The sequence below is a fragment of the Magnolia sinica genome, chromosome 6, assembly GCF_029962835.1.
Source record: "Magnolia sinica isolate HGM2019 chromosome 6, MsV1, whole genome shotgun sequence".
NCBI classification, from domain to species: Eukaryota; Viridiplantae; Streptophyta; class Magnoliopsida; order Magnoliales; family Magnoliaceae; genus Magnolia; species Magnolia sinica.
Window position 1 is genome coordinate 102785326 of NC_080578.1, and position 21887 is coordinate 102807212.

Sequence of the window (21887 nt, forward strand, 5' to 3'; positions counted from 1 at the left end):
AGAACAAAATTTTAAACATTTATCAGGTCTGTAGTTTATCAACCAAACAAAACTTGATCATTTCCCATGAAATGCTATTCCAATTCTAACATTCCTCAGGAAGCATAAAACCAGAAATAAATTCTCCAACGACCAAACAGGCCGTAGAGTTGGCACCAGTTCTTAATGAAGAATGGGTATGTACGGAGGAGATCTTGCATATTAAGATACTCTTTAAATGGACTTGCCTGAGTAACAGATTTGCATCTTCTTATGGCCCACTTCGATGCACCCTCAAAGGGGACGTGTAATGAGAAAATGCTGTTTAAGTCAAACCCTAGTTTGTTTATGCATTTGGATGCACTATAGGGCCTGCTTGGAACTCAGGATTAGGTGGTATTGAATTGCATTAGATGAAATTAACACCATTATTACAGTGATTATATGTATGGAAATACCATGGTTTTTTTTTATCAACCAAACTAATGTTTGGGTTCAAATTCTTCCTTTGGAAAAAAAAAAAAAACATTGCATTACACGAAACCAGATTTGGAATTATCATCAGCAGACCAGACACAACTGATGGAAGCGCCTATGCAACTCAAGTGTTGTGTGTAAAAGGGGTATAAGTCAAATACCGGGAATGATCTAATCCTCCACATTGATTCCAAATGCTCGATGAAATTTATATCTCACCAAACGCAAAGAGGTATATGGATTGGGAAGTCAAATACCTGGGCTAATCTAATCCTTCACAAAATCACATTGATTCCATATGCTCGATGAAATTTATATCTCACCAAATGCAATTCAATACTACCTAATTCCCTGTTCAAAACAGGCCCTTAGCAAACTGTCGCCAAATCCCCCGCTCAACAAAATGAGAACCAAGAAAAGCCCACTGGTCCCAAGCGGAATGGCTTTTAGCAAATTATCCAACAAAATTGCAAGAAACCCCCTTTTGCAAGAGTTGGGTCCAAACGGGTCCTTGCTCAAACATCTATCTTTTGCATGAACTGGGAACAAAAAAAAAAAATAAACACTTTAAAAGATTAATATAAGCTGATTCAGACCAAATCGGCACAGGACTAAGAAGACGAAATCAGTTGAGAGCACAGATGAATTTCATGAACTCCAATAGAAATTTGATGCATAATGCTTACACCACATTATGAGAAATTTACAGCCATTTAACCTACACTCAGATAAAAATGGAGTTGGCTGCTGAGAAGTACTACACTTGAAGGCAGGGCTTCAATCATGCATATGCAACCTGCCCAATCATAAGATGAAAGGGGCTGCAAAAAGGCAGCATGCTCTTGCTTGTTGTGGGCATTTCTTACCAGATACTCAAATTAAAATGATGTGAATGTAGTTCAGTCCTAACCACAAGCTCAAACCAATCCTACTCAAGTACCTAAGCTACCAAGCAACTCAACCAGACAATGAATTATTCATTTGATAAGAATGCTAGATGACATAATAAAATGGCACCGTAGTTGTCGTTATTGATGATCATTGCCAGCATCCAGCAAATAGAACTCACCAAGATGGGATGTGGGTCCCATTTTCTTCAAGACCATAGATGAATACTTTCAGTGAAGTAATCTTATATGTTTCCTTCCTCAACAGATTACACAAAATTATGCTTCTATTTTTACAACAGAGGTTTGCTAGTCCCACGCGTGGCATGGGGCCCACCCCCATGCATGCCTCCAGCTGTGTCAACGCACCGCACATGTGCTGAGTCTTGGCTGTCCATTCTGTGGGGCCCCAATCCGCAGATGCCCTGGTCCAAGAATCAGGCCATTGCTCATCATGTGGGACAAACATATATGTTGAATGCAGACCATTCAATGTTCGCCAACTCCATTTGCTTCATACGTTGTGCCCCACCTGGTGAGTGGAGTTGCCTGATTCTTGGGCCCAGGGCATGTAATGCAGTGGGGCCCACGAAATGGACCGTTTGATGTTCCGTGCGTGTGCAGTGCTGGCAACGCAGAGGCATTTACAGGGCTGGGATTAGCATACCTCTTTTACAACATGTCCCCCCCCCACTAATTATATATTCCCACCAATCACTGCTATATATTACACTGTTTCTTTCATAGTGTTGTTCCTTCATTACCCGAAATAGGCGGGCCACCATTGTGAGCAGAATCTGCGGTGGGACAGCTTATAAAGCATGTTATTCTCATGAGCTTCGCATGCCACTGCAGAGAATCAGCATTTCAAGCTACGAAATCATGCAACAGACGGGTTGAGCCAAACCTGTGCTGCTGGTTTCCCAAATTCATACAGTTGTAGTCCGCTGCATCTGCCCCAACAGAAGCTGCACCATACATCTCTTCCTCTCTCACGGTCACAATATTCTGCTGGGCATCCGATATAGGTGGCCCACCATCACAGTGCTGAAGGCCCAGTGTGAGTGACACGCCTCCATTCCCAAACCTCCCCAACTCTGCCATCTGGTAGGTCATAAACCTCCCATTCCCGTCAGGCTGGACGAGCGTGTCTTGGAGAATACTACAGGCATCTACATTGGGTGCCGCTGTCTGGTCCCTGGATTTTAGATTCCCAAAGTCGGTCTCTTCCACATTCCCCACGTTCTGAAAGCAAGCTGTGGTAGCAGCCATTTCCACATCCGAGATGTGAATGGATTTCGATTCTCCAAATTGGCTGGTTTGGGTCACAGATTTCATGCTTTGCTGCAGCTCTTCCCTGTCCTCAGAAGTCCCAACACCGTCCATTGCTTTTGGTGCATTCTCTGTTGAAGAATTTGAGTCCACCTCAACGTCGCCAATTTCCTCCTTGTACATCTCCTCAACCATAGGCTTCCAAAGGCGCACACGCGCATTTATAAACCAATTTGAGACCTGGACCAAAAGAGAGAACAAAGACTAGACTGCATGAGAAAATCAGGGGCTAACACGAACTGCACTAAATGGCTGATCCTATTCTTGCGAGCATTGGGCGTTCCAGATACATTAATAATGAAAATGGCCCAGCCATATCAAAATGGCTGGTCCTGCAGGCATACCCTGCCTTGGATTGCGCCTCCCTCAATTATCACTTTGATGGACCTGAATTGTCTACAATACCTCTTTTACAAAGCATGTAAAATGCCAAAGCTCTGTGAGGCCCGTGTTGTATATGTAAATGAACTCTGTCCATCAGGTGAGCATCTTTATTTGAACTGTAAATACACAATTGGCCAGATAGAGAACTCCCATTGTCCAAAATAATGAGAACGATGCAAAATTACTCCTAAAACCAAGTTTATGACATGCCTGCCTGAGTTTTGGATCAAGATGTCCCCCCCCCCGCCCCCCGCAAAATCTTCACTTCATCCTGGTGAGTTACACCTGATTAACAGGTTTGATGAAAGATAGATACCATGGTGGCCCCACACACAAACCTATGGTTGGCATCCCATCCCCATTGTTCCCTGTGGTGTGGCCCACCTGGGGTTGTCTATCTGGCTATTTTTTTGCCCCAAGGCAAACCTATGGTTAGCATCCCATTCCCATTGTTCCCTGTGGTGTGGCCCACCTGGTGTTGTGTATCTAGCTTCTTCTTCTTTTTTGCCCCAAGGCCGAGAATTGAGGCTAGAACTTGATGGACAGAGTAGATGTTGCATATACAACATGATGGGCACCATGGAGCTTGGCTGTTTTATGGGCTGAGTAGAACAAGTGTTGAAGAGGATTTGGGTTACACTTTGATCTGTTGATACTAACCACCCAATCAGGGCAGTTAGTAGGCCTGGCCCTTACCTGAGCAAAATGGGCCCAGACTGAGCACTTCTAAATCCTGGCCCACCTGCCCAAATCAAACACAGGCCTTCCCTGTCTGCAGCATTATAGAAAAACAATCATGACAAAGAGGGGCCACCTGTTGAATGGTTAGGATCATCCACTCAATGTGACTCCAGCATCAGGGCGAATATAGGGTGGGATGGACCTTAGTAGACAGTCCAAATCAATGTTTTGGAATGTCCACATCCAATACAACTTATTGCACCGTAGCGTGACACAAACTAGTTGCATGGAATCAGTCCCCTTAAAATTATAAGGTTACCTGACTTCTGGTCAATCCCGTCTGTCTTGCCAGCATTATTTTATCCGAATCCTTCGGGTAACTGGGGAAAAAAGAAGTCAAGGGGCAGAAATTAGGAAGAGAAGTGCCTCAGTGACTCAAAACTTGAAAAGAAAAGGAAAGAAAAGCATGCAGTGTGAGGGGCTTACGGATGAAGGAAGTGCTCAAACAACCAGGCACGAAGGATCGAAACAGAGCTCTCGGGCAGGCCCCTTTGAGGCCTCCAAGCATGTTGCTGAATCATACCAATCTGCTGAAGGGCCTTCTGTTGCCTGAGCTGCTGGTCTACAAAGCGGAGGCGGGATATCCCACCCCCTTTGCCACTTGAAGTATCCGGCTCCCCAAGGCTTTTTCTGGCCTCTCGAATTTGACTGCTGATCGCATCTCGCAAGCAGCGGAAGTGGCGGGAAATTGTCTGGAGGGCAAGTGCTGTGTACGGCTTAGCAGCCCCACACCCTGCGATGACATCGAACGATGACACCACAATCTGCATCTGGTGGTAGTACTGCTTGTATCTTCTATCAACCTGCAACCAGAAATGGGGTGTAAGAACCTCCAAATAAAATCTAATCTATTACATTTTATTATACAAGAAAATAGTGTTGAAATATGACATTATATCTCAATCTAAATAGACAATGAAACTATCTCAATCTAAATATACAAGAAAATAGTGTTGACATAATGACATTATATCTAAATCTGAATAGACAATGAAACTATCTCATCCAACAGTATGGCAGTGAAGGAACCCTCACTGCCGTCAATGTTTTCACTTGAAAGCCTTCGAGATGAAACTAGTAAAAGCTTATTCAACAAGAAAATAAGAGCTTATTGCAGGCATTGGCAAAATCATTTTCAGATTGCTTGCAAAATCATTTGGAATGTGCGGCCTTGTGCTGCGTTATTGGGTATTTCGAGAGAATGATGCTAGAATATTGAAGGAAAAGCAGCATCATTGGAGCACATCAAATGGAACATTGTGTCTTTGGCTCTGGAATGGGCGTTAGCATTGCCAGATTTTGCTGGCCTATTGTAAACAGGGCTAAATAGAGTCTGGGAATCAGTTGTTTTGCAATGATTCCTTCCTTGGGTTTGGCCTAGGGAACCAGGGTTTTTATTATTAGCAGCTTTTGCTTCATCTTCTTCTTCTTTTTTATTTTATTATATATATATATATATTTATATATATATATATTTTTAAATTACTGTTTTGTTGTTGTCTTGGCCATCTTTCGATCTTGGTGCTTTTGTTGCTGTTTTGTTGTTGTCTTAGCCGTCTTTCGATCTCAGCGGGGTGATGAGATGTTCACCTGTCAACTCCCTCCCTCCCTCCCTCTCTTATGACCAGGAGTTGTTAGATGATGCAAGTGCCTATCAGAGATTTGTTGGGAAGTTAAATTGCTTGACAATCACAAGCTGCGAAAAATGTGAAACAGCCATATGTGGTAAAATCTAACATAGAGGCTAAATATCTTGCTGCAGCTCATGCTTCCTGCAAACTATAGTGTAGAGGTTAAATATGCCACTCTCTCCATGCTTCATGTTTGATCTTGGTCTGTCTTTCACTCACAGATGGCCTTATTGTGTGATAATCCACCAGCAAGATATATTGCTTGCAACTCAATATTCCATCAGAGAACTAAGCGCATATCAGTATAGAAATAAGATCAACACGGACAACTTATTTACCACTTATTGAGTAAAAGTAAAATAAAATCGTTTGATGTACTACTATTCGCGTAAATAACCTTACTGAAAGAGGGTGGTGTGATTCCAACATTTGGATCCAACTTTATACTAGCCTTTGCTAGCATGGTCTGATACCAAGCATATCCTGGGCAATTATAGGCTAGAATCATGCGGGTTATCCACCTACTCTTCTGTTGATTCTCTCTCTCTCTCCCCTCTCTTATATCGAGCAACACAGGTGATTCACTGCATTTCTATTGCTTTGCTCCTCTGATTGACCAATGTGATAACAAGCACTCAGTGTTTGCCCTTTGTGGCGAATATGGAAGCCGTAGAAGTTTGTTAATCCCCTCCCTCCATCCCTCGGAACTCTAAAAACAATGGATGGTATATAAGCTCCATCTCTAGCAAGAGTAGCTGCTTCTTCATTAGCTTCTCAGGCAAGCATGATGGAAAGAAACCATTCCTCCATAGCTTCTCAGTGAAACTGGTAAAAAAGAAACCACCAGAATCACACAAATATCTCTCTTCAAATGTGCATGCGCACACTAGTCTCCATGGGTGCATCTCGCTAAAGCTCATCTAACTACAATAAGAGAATCATCCAACATAATTAATCTTTAAGGAAACGAAGAGAAAATTTTGAGACCTTGCAAGTGCATTGCAAACTCTGCATCTTTTGGGTCTCCAATACCTATAACCTAATGGTCCTATTGTTCGAAAAAAAATAAAAAAATCTAGTGGTCCAAAAAGATCAACCACAACCTGCCAGAGTGATCTCAATAAATGCCCCTTATATCCTCCAAATCCAGATCAAATCCATCTTTCCATGATATACCATTCTCTAGGGAACCAATCAGAAAACCATAACTCCAACAACTTACAACCTCCACCACCAGGTCCATCCACCCAAATAAATGAATAAAGAAGCCCAAATCAATCACATGAAATGGCTGCAGATGAAGAGATCATGTTATGGGCCAAGCATTGAATTGAAAAGCAATGAGGGGTAAAAGGATGACAGCAAATAAGAAACACAAGAGAATGCATATGAGCAATGAGACTGAAAACAACTACAATGAAGAGAAATAATGCAAACAATACGGATCCTATAAAAGGGAGCGAGAGAGCACGATTAAGATGACAAAATCCTCTTCCTTATTCACAACAACCCACTAAAATATCCGAAGGAAAGTAGAGACGCATGTACATCTCTCGTAAACATAAAAAATAAGATTTTCATCGATCTACAGTGCCCTGATTCAACAAGAATGATATCATTAATATTTCCATTCATATTATGCCTACTTTGTGTGTGTGTGTGTGTGTTGGTAATCAGAATTTTATTTTAAAAAAAGAAGAAGAAGAAGAAGAAGAAATGGTTACAGATCTAGCCTCCATGGCAAGATCCAAGAGCACATCAAAAGACAAGCAGACCAAGAGAATAGAACATCAGAAGAGGTGACACAAAACTCACAACAGAGGAAATAATAACAAAAACAAGGCCAAGATTCAGTGGCACTTATCTGTCGTCTCCTGTCAATGACAAGGAGATCTGCCCTAGCCACTCCTTACCAGAAACACAAGGGCAAAAAGAATAAACAAGACACTAATTAATGCATAATATTAGCGTGCCAAGTGCAGCACAAGTTGAATGCATGGACTTTGATGGTCAAGGGTCAGTTTATCATATATTCCTGGTTAGAAAGTGCAATAAGATACAAAAACAGATATACACGATTTCGTAATTTATGCTGTTGTTTTAGAATTGGCTTATGATAAACTGAGGCTTTTAATGAGGGCCCAATTTGACAGAATACTTTTTGTGTAACATGGAATGAACTCCCAATGAAGTTGCAACTTTAGATGATACATTTGTTTTTTTCTTTTTTTCGTTTTTCTTTCTTTTTTTCTTTTTTGTCCTTTTGAGCAGTCTATGTTTGTGATAATTTGATAAGAGAGTAAAATTCTTTTACTAAGATCTGCAACACAACCATGGCTTCAATTAAGTGTGAGATTAAGAAAAAGGGTGCTTAATTGCATTTAGAGAATTATTATTATTATTATCTTATCACCCAAAAAATGAAGCAACACATTAATTATCATCATCATCATCGAAGCCTTATCCCAATTAATTGGGATCTGCTACATGAATCTTGTTCAGCCATTTTGCTTTATTAAGTGCCATAGTTTCAGTTAGACCATAGGTCATTAAGTCTTTTTCTGACTACTTTCATCCACCTCCTTTATGGCCTTCCCCTTGCCATTTTAGAGCCTTCAACTTGTACTCACTCACTCCTAATTGGCACAGTCATTGGTCTCCATTGCACATGACCAAACCATTTAAGTAAATGAAGTAACACATTAATCAAAGGAATTAACTAGTCATGTTTTGAAGGATGGTGGAAACATAACCCATATTCAATGCTTTCAAGGAATTGCTAAAATGCCAGGCCATCTATGCACTCTGTATATCTTCCATTATTGATGTCATGATCCCCCTTGGTCATACAAAAAATGGTTCGAGTTAGTGTTTCTTACATTACATAGCATAGCCTAGCCTTTGCTCTAAGTAGCTTATGAAAATAGCATAAGTCGCATGTAGTGCACGCTACACACCACATAGCATATGCTACAAGCTAATCTATACACTACATAGCCTGCACTGCACACTATGAGCCTAAGTTACATGCTACATAGCAGCCCTTCCACTTTATGCTATTTTCACTAAAACAGTAAAATCAATTGATGTTTTAAATGATTTGTTACATTTTACTATCTTCACAAGAAATGTTTTCAATGATTTAGTGAAACAATATGAGCAATAGTATAAAATCAGTTCCATTCTTCTTTTTATCTTTATATTTATTCCTTGCTCTAATTTTCTTATTATTTTAATAAAAAAATTTAGAAATAATGTGTGGTTTATGCCACATGCAATGCAGCTTAAGCCTCATGCTTCAAAGGGGTGAATGCTACGCTACATGCTACTTTCTATTTAAAACACTGCTTTAAATAGCAGCTAGAGGCATCCTTGCACTAGTTCTCTCTTCCTTGCCTAGTAATCATTTCTGTTTTGCAATTTTCATAACGTAGCTTCAACAGGGGTTATGCCCTTCATTGGCATTCCTAATAACACAAATCTCCCATTAAAATTATTAAAGCTGCAGGAAATCAGAGATGAAAACCATTGTTCCTGTCACAAATCCACAGACAATAACATGATTGCCGGTGCTAAATAGAAAATCAAATAACTATTTATTCTTTTCTTTTTCTTTTCTTCGGGTAGGGACACTACCAGCACCAAAAGAGTTGCTGTTTCTCTCTACAAATCTCTGAAGCCCGTAAAGCCGCTTCCTTACAATTCCCATGGTTTCAGTTCTTTACCATACTGATGTTTGGGACTGCCTTTATAGAATTTCATTCAGTTGCTATCGTGGTTCAATTCTCCGCAAAATCTGGACGATTTGGATCATTCTATTACCTCTTCTTCATCCCGAAAATCAAATTTCAATCACTATTGCATTTAGTTGTTTTCGTTGCAATCTTTCTTTCTCATCGATACTCGCTTTTTTTTTTTCTTTTTTTTTTTTGCTTCTTTTACGAACATATGACATGTTGGTTGGGTATGGCGCTATGATACAGATATGGATACTAATAGAAAGAAGGAAATGCTGATGTGACCTGGCATATTCTGAAAATCTTGGACACATATGAGGTGTGGGCGCTCTGGAAATAAATGGGAATGCTATCGCACACGCGCGCACACACATTACTACCATTGTTGTCTTAGTGTTGCCCCAGCTATTTGGGGCCCGCCCAATTGCTACTGGGGTCTGCCAATATATTTAAAATCATCATCATCACTTAAGCCTTATCCCAACTAATTGGGGCCGGCTACATGAACCCTGTTCCCATTCCACTCTATCACGCTTGGAATGTCACATTGTTAGGGTTCATGGAAAAGTTAAGACAAAAGCTCCATGCCGGCTGCCAACCTCATGCAACCCTCCTTTATTCAGGCGTAGGACCATCAATGAGAGCACAAAACTTCCACAAGCATTATGAATAGTCTATTACATAGGTTGACCCCCAATATATTTAAAATATACCACACATCTTATATATAGTGCTGTAAATAAATTATACTGCAAAACATCGATTTTAGGAATGATCGCAACAAATGTACCCATTTCCCGAGGCAGCAGGCTTCTGGAGAAGAAATCTATGAACAAACCTATTAAATCTGACTTGATCACATACCAAAAAACTTGGAAGAATGCTAAGGGAAACCCATCAAGACTGGGGGCTGTCGCTGCCAAGAGAAAACAACAACCTTGATTTCCCCCTTAGAGAAAGGGGATTCAAGGGCCACAGTTTCCTCGACAAATATCTGAGGGAAGGCTAAGTAATCTAGCTTAGGCCAAATCCAACCTTCAAAGGGTAATAAGTTGTTATAGAAAGTAACATTATGATCAACCTAACACCCGTCCTCCACTCTATTACCATCTATAGAAATGCTAGTGGAACAAGTTTCCCTTAGTATTTTTGTCAATTATTATGTGTCATTTTCTGAGGATCAAACGATGTCCGAATGACATGATATTGATTCCGTTCGAAAACATGCTAAGTTCTCTCTCAAACAAGCCCAAGATTGTGTAATTCCAATATCATTTGAGTTATGGCGGATTTTCAAAAGGCGTGTATGGCTATGATGCGATTGAGGGATTAATGTTTTCATTGAAAATAGATGCTTAGGATTTGAAACAACAAAAAATTAGAATTTCATTGGGGTTTCCTTTGATTTGAGAACAAGTATATAAAAAATATGCAAAGATTCTTTTGTGAAGTGTTGGTTGCTTCTTTTCTTCTTCTTTTTTTAACTTTTTTCCTTTGTTTTTTTTTTTTTAAAAAAATTATATATATATATATATATATATAAATGTGGCTCTTTTGTTGAGTGTTGTCATGGTTAGTTGAATAAAAATTATTTTCCATGGGTTTAAAGCATGAGTTGCTTGTTTCTGTGCATCAGCAGAAAAGGTGACGATCGAGCGGAGGTTATGATAGACAAAGTTTGGAAGTTTAAAGCTCCCCCTAAGATTGTGGTGTTTGGCTGGCTAGTGGGTAAAAGAAGAGTCTTAACAGTTGAAAACCTGAGAAAACGTGGAATGGTTATTCCAAACATCTGTCTCTGCTGCATGGCCCAGGAAGAATCGGTAGACCATCTTTTTATTCATTGTCCTTTTTTCGGTCAAGTATGGTCAGCAATATTTTCCTCCTTTCAAGTCTATTGGTCCTCCCCAGAGTCTACGGATCAACTGTTATCAGCCTGGTATGGTGTTTCCCTAGACAAGGATCGGACCGCTGCTTGGAGGTTGGCTCTTTTGGCAATTTCGTGGGCGGTATGGGAAGAAAGAAATGGGCGTTGTTTCAGGGATACTGCTTGGTCTGTGGACTTCATTGTTAGAAGAGTTTTTCATTACCTGATCGAGTGGGCTTCCTCTTCGGTTAATTTAAAGAATTGTAATCTGCTCTAGTAAGGAGTTTAGGTCATCGCTATCTCAGCGGTCTTCCTACTCCTCTGTTCTTTTCCTTTTCTTTTAATGAATCGGTTAGTTAATTGTCAAAAAAGAAAAAGAAAAAAAGAAGCATGAGTTGCTTCTCTTGGGCATGCATTGCCTACATTAGAAGAAGAGAAACGGAATATATTGATAACTAGCATTGTGGCTAGAAGGTTGTTGGATATCAATCCACAACCCTTTATTTTTATTTCTTCATTACATATTGATATGTATCCAAATCGAGATTCTTGTTTTTCGATCTAGTCGTGTCAGGAAAGCTAAAAAAAAACAAAAACAAAAACCAAAAAAGGGAAATTTTCATGGTAAAAAAACTATATAATTTACCTGTGAAGTAAAAAAATTCCAATAGTCATTATAATACATGGATCTATGTGGAACTCTACCATTGAAACTCAAGGTGTCACCCTCGGCTAACAAACTTGATGCTTCAAGAGAGTATATATAAATATATCATAATTGGTGGTGAGCATGTTCAACAAAAGAAAATAAAATAGTTTAGACAAGCATAAAGAGCTCGTGCTCAAAAGCAGACTTCTAACTCTATACTCGACAACAGCTTGTAACTCGCCAACTTGGGCAAGACATCGGCATAACCTTGTCCCCATCTATTTCAGCTTGGCTCTTTACATGAGTACTGAAACACGTGGCGGATAGCCAGTAACCCAATGAAACGAAAGAATTAGTTACATTTTTCATATCCTCTCCTATAGATAGGACAAATAAAATCGAATGAGTTCTTTTTGTATCACCTTGTCCCATTTTTATTATTATTGATTCCTTTTTTTATTATTGGCTTATTTATTTATAAAGATGGATATTTTAATTTATTTGAAATCATTTTAAGTTTTAAAAATGGATTACTTATTATTATTTTATTCCAATTGAAGTTCCCAAAAAGATACTTATTAGGTCGTTGGCTTTATGGCAGATATTTGATAAGCAGCCCAGTGCCCACGTAATATCAACTCTCCATAAACAAGGCTTGGGATCATCTGGGTAGAGTTGTACACGAGCAGCAAAAGCTCGGTAACTCGCTCGACTCGGCTCGAAAAAGCTCGACTCGGCTAGGATCGAAACTCTATTCGAACCGAGTCAAGCCAGTTTTTGGAAGCTTGGAAAATTTCGAGTCGAGTCCGAGCTAGACCTAGCTCGACTCGGCTCGACTCGAATACTGCTCGAACTCGGCTCGACTCGGTACAGGGTATATATACCCTCCAAAAAAAAAAAAACCCTACCCCCCTTTTCAAAATACATCCCGCCCGCATGACCCTAACCCTACCCCACCTCTTCCTCACTCTCTGTCAGTTTGGCCGGCGAAGCTCCTCCCTCTCTATCTCTCTGTGCACTCTGACTCTACGTCATCCTCCCTTGCTCTCATGGCCGCACCGACGCATGGCTGTCTTCCTCTCTGTCAGTCCAGCCAACAAAGCTCCTCCCTCTCTCTCTCTCTTTACTCTCTCCCTCATCCTCCCTTACCCGCACGGCCGCACCGACGCAAGCTGACGGCCCATCTTCCTCCCTCTCTTCCTCCTCCGTCAGTTCGAAAACTCGGCTCGAACTCGGCCGAGCCGAGCACGAGTTGGGACTCGAGCAGTTCGAGTCGAGCACGAGCAGGGCAAAGCTCGGCTCGGCTTGACTCGTGTACACCTCTACATCTGGGCATCAAATCCAAGCAATACATTCTACTAAAGGAGACTAAATACACTTATTTACAGTATCCAAATTCCGAAACAAAAACAAGCAACCATATATTTCTGTTCCAGACTAGAAAAGCCCTAACATAGCTCTATTTCCAACATCAAAAAAATCCAGGAAACTCAAACTACTTTTCAACTTTAACTCCATCACAAATTACAATAGCTTTTTATTTTTTTATTTTTTATTTTTTTTTACACACTCACTCACACCCCACACACACCCACACACTCATACCACACAGTGGGATTTCACCACAATAGGTACTCGAACCCATGACCTCGTGTTGAAACCCTTCTGAGTCTACCACTGAGGCATGAGTAAGGACCCACAAATTACAGTAGCCTAAAACAAATAAAATCAACAGCAACAAACATAGCATGTGGATGACCTGGTTCTCACAACCAAGCTGCAAAGTTCATCCCCTATGGCAGCGCAAACTTGGGTCAGTAAAGCATAAAAATCCTTTGACAACCAAACTGCACTCTGGAATTGCAATGACCACTGATTCAAGATTCTCAGCATGCTCGGAAAATATATGAGAAAGATTTAATATGCATGTGTGTTGATGCATCCAACATATAATAGAAAACTCAACATGAAAATTTCACTTTTTTCCTCATTAAACGGAAAGTAAATATTTTAATAATAGAAAGATAGAAGAGATATGAGTTCCTTGAGGTGGATGATTCATCTGACATGCATGCCTTCTACGCCCATCTTCTTTAGCCTCAAAGAGCTGGTGACTACTATTTTCCACGTCACTCATATAATTCTCTCCTAATTCATGGTTGAGTTACCTATTGCTATATTTTGAAAATAGCTGGCTCTTGGTGTTTAAGTTCAGGCAGTAAGTGGTATTGACCAATGCAAATCATCATGTTCTGTTTCACTTGAGCTTCTTCGCTAAGTCCATGTGCGTTTGCAATAAAGCTCATGTACATGCCGCACATGTGGGAACATGGCATGATAGGTCCGAGATCCGATCCAATCCATCAGAAAGGCATCACTATATTGATGCCCTGGCCCAAGAATCAAGTTGATCCACTGGTCAGGTGGGCCACAGTTTACAAAGCAAATGTATATCTCTAAAAAACTTGGGGAAATTTTCTTACACATCCACCTGTTCCCAATATTAGGGCCCACATGCTGAGTGGACCAACATTATTTTTGGGAAAACATGTAGAAGGTCGGACCAAACTGATGGATGGATTTGATCTCACATGTGTGTGCCCTGTTGGCACATGTGTGCCGTGTACATGAACTTTATCGAACACACGTGTGAGCTTAGCAAAGCTCCAGGTTCACCATGCAGTGATGCGCCAGCTGGCCCCTGCAAGGGTAAAGGAGGGTCGATGGCAAGTAGGCAGCCTGGGGTCAAAAAATTTCTGAAAAGAATTTAAAAAAAAAAGAAAGAAAAAGAATTACTGTTTTGGTTCTTGAATCCTGATGATCAGACCTAAAGCTGACACCAAATAGATAAGGCTATGACAAAGATTATGATTGATGACAACTGAAAAGAAAATCCAAGAACCACTCTCATCTGTTGTATGATCCTAATTTTTAGGAGTAGAACAATCTGCATTATGATTATCCTAATTTCTGGATGGATGTCGACAAATTCAACCCGCAATGTGGATGAAGATATGCTTTGACTCTTGGAATTTGTTAATGAACCACAAATGCGGATAAGAATTTCCCTTCCATGTCTTGGACCAGTCATGGTCCTTAGACCAAATCACCAAAATCATCCTACGTGCTACCATGCATTTTTACCCATGGAGAGAATCAGGTAAAGAGAGGGCCAACCCTCTGCAACTCACACCTAAACTCAGTTCAATTCTCTCAATTCAATCCTCGTCTCGCAAATTCATCCATTTGAAGGAAATGGAAATCACAGATTAGAGGACAAGACAGACCAAAGGTCATGAGCACCAAGAGAACGAGAGGAAGAACAATGAAGGTACTTTACATCACCCATTCAATGTCCATCCTTTGCACTAGTAATGATGACTACGTCTATAACTTTGAGGACAGGAGCTCAATCACCATGTTTGCACAACCACGGGAAACAGGGAGGAAAAACTATCATATTTTGCTAGATCTAAAACAATATTGATCCATGAGTTAGGTTCTAGAGCAAACACACAGAGAAGAAAAGTGAGCATAATTTACACGTAAATGCACCCAATCAAAGGCCTGCCAATCTTGGCTAGAAGGTTAAATATCCCCCCAAAGTGCTCATATCTTAAATGCTTTTGCAAGCAAATACTCAACAAACCATCACATCAAACACATGACTCATCATATTTAATATATGAATTAGATTTCAAAATAGAAAAGGGAACTACTTTCCCAAGTTGAAGCATTTGATTGGACATAACTAAATAAATAAATAAAAATGCTTTTTTTTTCTTAAGATCATAAATCATTTGCCTAAAAGACAATATTCTTTTTATTTTGTCAAGCATGAACAAATTGGAAAATCAATACAAGTTAGATAGGCAGAACATGAAAGGAGATTCCTACTGAACAATCCCAAAATTGAGGGAAGCTATTGTCTCCTAGTCCTAGCCCAAACATTCATGCGCATAATTAGTGCCTCGTTGTGGGTAATTATTGAAAAATTGAACTCACCATAAGAGAGTAGAAAGTGAAGGCAATTGTTGTGTTGCAGTTAGAGTCATATGCATTGCATTAGGGTGCAACTTGGGTCAGTTGGGTCAGGTTGAGTGTCAACCGAAGCCCAACCTGACCTCAAGAGAACCCAACCCGCAGCCTGACCCGACCTGAACTCTATACTAATCCCTAAACTAACCCAACGCAACCCAAATACATGTGATTATTCCCAACCCATACCAAATTTGCTTAACCCAAACCAACCTGATTTCAAATCGGGTTGGTGTTTTCCAACCCTAACCCAACCCGAGGACCTTGACAACCCAAGCCAACCCAACTAGAACTAGGGTTGGGTCAATCAGGTTCAAGTTAAACCAAGCCCAAGTTGCAGCCCTACATTGCATGCAATACCCATTGTGGCCTGAATGCTTAAAAAGGCAGAATGCATATTCATTATCATCAATTCATCATTGCCATGTCACAGCTATTGGTGTTGGCTTCGTGAATCCTGTTTCGCTTATCAATTCAAAATGGCAGAATATACATGAACATGTGTATGTGTAGAGAGAAGCTTGCTAATCCCACAGACGCATATAAAAAGGCCCTCTACACACCATGTACATGTATGTGAGATGTAAGCTGTCCATCGGTTGGGTCATACCATGTAGATGCCATGGCCCAACTCTGAGGTTGGTCCATCAGCTTGGTAAATGAGACTGTGTATGTGGTGTTGTTGCATTACGCATGGATGTGCATTTGCATGTGTCAGACCCATGAGTGTAGATATGTTTTTATATAACTATGCATAATTGCATATATGTGTGCAAACAGAAATGGTTACTTGGGCCCACAACTGCTGACAGTTACATGGAAACAACAAAATTAGCAGAAAAAATTGGGTTAAGGGTACCTCATCCAACATGGCGAGCAGTTTCGTCATCTTGTTCTGTAGATCCTGTCTCTCAGCAGATGAGAGCTCACTGGTGGAGTTCTCAGTTGATTCCTGTGGGTTTACAGGCATCCCAGACGAGGGAGGCAATGAACCACATTTTGATCCTCCATCAGTCTCTTCGCAGCCTGTCATAGAAACATGGAAGCTCTGGCGTTTATCTGACTCCTGCCTCAGGGCCTTGCGTACATTGACAACTTCATCAAGTAGCTGCTGTGCCGCCTTGAGATACTTTGAATTTGAAATGGTGCCCGATAAGCCAGACAGTCCGTAGGGAGATGCATCCATATGCATTGCACGATCACGCCCCGAATAAGCAGGAGAGAATTCAGTACTTCCCGATTGCTTGCTAAGAGAGCTGTCATCTCTACATGAGCCCCCATCTCCGGAAGTCGACTGATGAGAACCCAAGAAAGAGATGTCCGTATTGGAATTCTGATACTGAAATGAAGGCACCGAAATGGCAGATGGGATCTGTGTGCTGAGACTAAGAGACAATCCCTGGGCATGGACAGTCGAAATATCCGGCCTCTGCAGCTGTAAATTGTGCCCACTGTGTAAGATGCCCAGCTGTGTCCGGAGATCCATTTGAGGACCCTCACTAACAGACTGACGGACCAGATTGTCAGTATTATTCATCGTCCCCCCAATTGATTGCATGGTTTGAAGGGCACCTGTCGGCTGTATGAACAACGTCTCGTTTCGTCCGTCCCTCCAGACTCCGTAAGCTTGTTCTCCAAGACGTGGGGCAACTAAGTTTGATAGGATCCCTTGATGCGATGCAGTTGAGTCTGAGGCCCCAGCAGATGAGTCTTGAGAAAGCATCCCTGTAGGAACAGGAAGCTCGACACAGTTGTTCTGATGGGACTGCGAGTTGCCTGCCAAGGTATCCGAATATGGCCCTGCAGATGAGTAGTTCAGATACACCACATTGCCAGGATGCGATGATTCTTGATAAGTGGCCCGTCCTGGATCCCTCAAATAAAGGGTTGGCATAACATCTCTTTGGTCGCTTGAACTGGAGTAATATGTAGCCATTTCTCTCCTCAAATCTCTACTCGTGCAGAAGCTTCCTCTTTTGGTCAAAGAGAAGAGGAAATCACAACAGCAGCTTTAAAAAATACTAGACCATTTTGTCATGGAGCAACGTTGGCTGTAGGAAGTTAAGTATAAAAAGGGGTAAGCAGATAGAGAACAGACCAGGAACTAAATAAAGATCATAAAATCCTTTTACAGTTGTTTATGAATTGTACAAGTTGGAAAACACCTAAAAGTATAGACAAAATACACAGCTGTGCAATTTGCATGTGGTTGTATTGGGATGGTTTGATGTGTGGGAAGCCTTAGCTCAATCATATCGTTATTCATCAAAGATTAAATACATGACACCGAAAATGAGTAGTAGTGCAGAGAGGATGACCCCGTCTCTGCTGGATCAGTAATGGCCATTAGCCACCTATCAATCTGATCCAGGTAGTTCATCTGGTGAGAACTATACATAGATGGCCTGGGGCCGAAAATCACACCAAATGGGTGATCCTACATATCGGTTTTTCCCATTCGATGTTGATCGCTGACCATTTCAGTTTTTAACCATTGGTTAAAGGGCAACATTTACAAGGCTATGATCACCCACTCAGCATGATTTCAAGCGTGGACATGACCTAACCACTGGATGGTCTGGATTCACTGGCCCACCAACCATGTGTAAGGCATAGGGCCAGAAATGCCCATTGCTGATGCAGATGCCTGGAGGCGATATATTGGTGGGCCATGAGCACACTAACAAATTAGGCTGCATTCCTAGTCAATAGAAATAACTGGATTGAACACTTCAACTTCAGACCTCTACCTCAATCACAAAAACCTTGAGACTAATCCCACCATTTTATGGGAGTCTGGAACTGCCTCCTCCAATGTTCTATGCGAAAACTAGATAGCCACCATCGGGGGCTCTTCTTATGAACAGAGAAGTATATTGTTCAGCAAGCAATCCAGACTGTCGATGTGACGGATCCCACCATAGACCACAGCCCAATAAGGTCCATGACTGGAAAGTTGTGGGCATCCAGTATTTGGACTTCCACAGCTGAATGTGAACCAGTGCCATATTCCCTCTCTTAACCATTGCCCATCAAGGAAATTTTAGGGCATGGTCCATCCATGGCGGCAACCATCAGATCGACAGTCCGGACTTGTGCATACTGAGAGCCCTAGGATATGAGTGGTGCAAGTGCAATTGGCGCAGGGAGTGATCCAGGAGGCGATTCGCAGCAACATGAATCCATGTGAAAAACATGTGCAAGATCTGGACCACCTGTCAGGTGGTCCCACCATGATGATGACCTGGCACGAAAACAAGACTGGCACACACATCAGGCGGCTCACAACTCAAACATGCACAAGAAAAATTGACAGTTGTGCAAAGAAAAATATGACCAATAGCCTACATCAGATGTGCACATCCAGCCCACCTGATGAGCCGACCAGCTTAAAGTTTTGGGGCCGGCCACGCTCATGGTAAGACCAACCTGATCATCAGCACCGACACGCATTTGTACCCCTCCAATTGCCTCTTCAAGATCTCTGGAATACACTGATCATCATATCTCAAAGACAGTACAAATATCTACAAAGCTAAGACGCATAATTCCTCATCCAATCCAGTTGAAATTTCTAACAAAATACAGAAACCAAAAGAATCCCCAACTCAAACGCAAACCCTTTCTATCAGAAAAATAAAATAAAATAACCAATCCAAAGCCTCATCCTTCCAATACCACCAACAACCCCCACAAAAACGAACATGTGGAAAAAAAAAAATCCCAAAAAACCCAAAACCCAAAAAATCAACTCAAAATTCCAAAACAAAATATGCAAAAAAAAAAAAAAATGGTATGCAAATCAATAAACTAACCACAAAAAAAAAAAAATTTTAAAAATCACAGATTCTGCATATATCCCACAGCAAATGGATGAAAAAGACCCATCCAAAAAAAAAACCAAAAAGAGAAGAAAGAAAAAGCACCATTTTTTTTCTCATCTAACCATCATCACCACCACCATCATCATCATCTTTAAAAAATAAAAGAAATATCTTTCATTTTTTCTCATTACATAAAACAAAACAAGAACAAAAAGGAAATAAATAAAAAAATACCTGATGGCGAGAGAGAGAGAGAGAGAGGAGAGAGGAGAGAGGAGAGAGAAGAGAGAGACTGGCTGTGTCTGGAATGGGAGGCAAGAAAGCTCGAATTCGCAGGAGATTTCCTGCAAGAAAGCCACCCAAAACGGAGACAAAAACCCGATCCCGAGATCCCAAAAAAACCAACCCAACCTTCTTTTCTCATCGAGCTAATACAACCAAACAAATCATTTTATATTATTATTATTTTTAAAAATCCCCCAAACAACATATCTTCCCTTTATTATTTTTTATTCCTTTTATTCATATATTTATTCTCTCCCATCCATCCATCAAGATATGGACCCAACATTCCATCCGTGCACGTGAGTCTCCCCCCTCCATGAAAATCCATATCCCCCCTTCTCTCTCTCTCTCTGTATGAAGATGATAGAAAAGCAGATAGTAAAAGCCCCCCTCCCTCTCTCTCTCTGCCGAAAGTAAAAGCTCTCTCTCTCTCTCTGCTTTGTTTTCTCTCTCTATTTGTGCTTTGTTCTCTCTCTTTCTGATTTGTTTTCTCTTTCTATTATTATTCTTTTGAGTAGAAGTAGTTGTTGGTGTTGTTAAGGTGTTCAATCCTCTAACTACCAGTAGGTAGACCTAAGGCCTGTTTTTTTATATATACTATGGCAGCCTGTGTTGCTTCATACTCTGGCTCACTTCTTTTTTACACGTGGCATATTCTTACTCATTTTCTATCAAGATTAGGTAGTTTTTGGGAGATTAAAATCTATGGCCTCTGATTAGTGTATGTTAGTTTGTGGAATAGGTTGGGTTGGTAGCTTCTTCTTTATCTCGACCGTGGAATGTATGTTCATAAATCAATCATTTAAGGAAGTAAATTAATATGATTTTTAGTACAATTGCCATCCAAAATGGGTCCCACAATTTGGACGGTTTAGATTAGTTTAAATCATTCCACGTGTGCAATTTCTTGGTACTTCTGTATGTGACCATCATACTCTGCCAGAGTATCGAAGTTTTTTCTTAAGCCTAAACCTCCCTTAAGCCTCCCCCCTCTCTCTCTTCCCAACCATTATCGGGAGCGGATTAGGTGCGGCCCCGGTGCACCCAAGACAGTGCCGTCCTTTATGAGGGGCCCACCTTGAGGTATATAATATATATCCACTCCGTTCATCCGTTTCTCCAGGTTATTTTAGGGCGTCAAGCCAAAAATTAATCAGATCCAAATCTTAGATGGACCATAACATAAGAAAAGGTAGTGATTTACCATTAAAAACTTTTTGTGGGCCACAAAATATTTCTATCTAGTTGATATTTTTTTTAAAACCTTAATCTAAATATTTCTTGACCTTATCAATAGGTTGGATGGAAAATAAATATTACATAAACATTAAGGTGAGTCCTATGAATATTTTAAGGAGTTGTTTGGCACCATGGATTGAAGAAGTTTCAAATTCCCTTGGTTGTTTGGCACACGAGCTAATCGGGGGTTGCAAATTCACGGTGAGAGCTTGGATTACACCTAAAATCATTTCAATAGTTGCTGCTGTGACATGTGTGTAACTGTACACTATCATTTTATTGGGCACATGGCCCACTAATGACGTCCAAACATTGTCCATATAAATCAGCACAGTCTAAACATTGTTCCTATTAACCAATGATTAAAAATCATTGGTTAGTCACTCAGACACAATCTTGTGCCCGCGGTCCATTAGAGACTTGGAATTTCATTATTTCCAGGCAAAGCATATATTTCCACGGGCTTATTACAACTATAGTGTCAAAAATTATATATTTTACTAATTAGAGATATTAAAGTGGATTTAGTAATTAAATTAAAACTCTCATAAATATACTAGATATTTTTAGATTAAAGTTGATTCACACTCCAAGGTGCCAAACACTAGAAGGATTGCAAATCCAAGGGGTTTCCATTCGCCTGGATTTGCAATCCCGGGGGTTCCGAATCCAGGTGTTCCTAATCCACGCTCCCAAACAGACTAACGGTGGGACGTACTCGTCAAGTGAATGGTTTGGATCGAAGATACATGTGCCCCATTTGTAAAGAGTGGGCCTGAGGCATCATAGCCGTCCATATCCATCAACAATTTTGGGTCCA

General features: G+C 40.8%; 1 protein-coding gene and 2 long non-coding RNA genes across 3 annotated transcripts; 1 reads left to right on the forward strand and 2 right to left on the reverse strand.

Moving 5' to 3' along the window:
• Window positions 1–1409: 1409 nt before the first annotated feature.
• LOC131249345 (BEL1-like homeodomain protein 7) lies at window positions 1410–17655 on the reverse strand. The gene is made up of 4 exons (XM_058250039.1): window positions 16579–17655; window positions 4227–4603; window positions 4060–4120; window positions 1410–2855 (listed from the first exon to the last, which is right to left on the reverse strand). The coding sequence occupies exons 1-4, from the start codon at window positions 17653–17655 to the stop codon at window positions 2211–2213; spliced, it is 2160 nt and encodes a 719-aa protein (XP_058106022.1). The 3' UTR covers window positions 1410–2210.
• Window positions 5275–10653, reverse strand: LOC131249348 (uncharacterized). Its single transcript, XR_009172798.1, has 2 exons — window positions 6049–10653; window positions 5275–5971 (listed from the first exon to the last, which is right to left on the reverse strand). It is a non-coding gene; the product is annotated as an uncharacterized LOC131249348 (long non-coding RNA).
• LOC131249346 (uncharacterized) lies at window positions 17645–20008 on the forward strand. The gene is made up of 2 exons (XR_009172797.1): window positions 17645–17779; window positions 19791–20008. It is a non-coding gene; the product is annotated as an uncharacterized LOC131249346 (long non-coding RNA).
• Window positions 20009–21887: the final 1879 nt, after the last annotated feature.

Bases quoted from the DNA above. Each gene is read 5' to 3' on its own strand.
- LOC131249345 (XM_058250039.1), bottom strand. From the start codon at position 17,655: ATGGCTACATATTACTCCAGTTCAAGCGACCAAAGAGATGTTATGCCA. The intron at 4,604-16,578 runs GTACCCTTAACC...TTCTGGTTGCAG, and splicing joins TGCTCGCCATGTTGGATGAG to GTTGATAGAAGATACAAGCA. The intron at 2,856-4,059 runs GTAACCTTATAA...CTTTTGGTCCAG, and splicing joins CGGGATTGACCAGAAGTCAG to GTCTCAAATTGGTTTATAAA.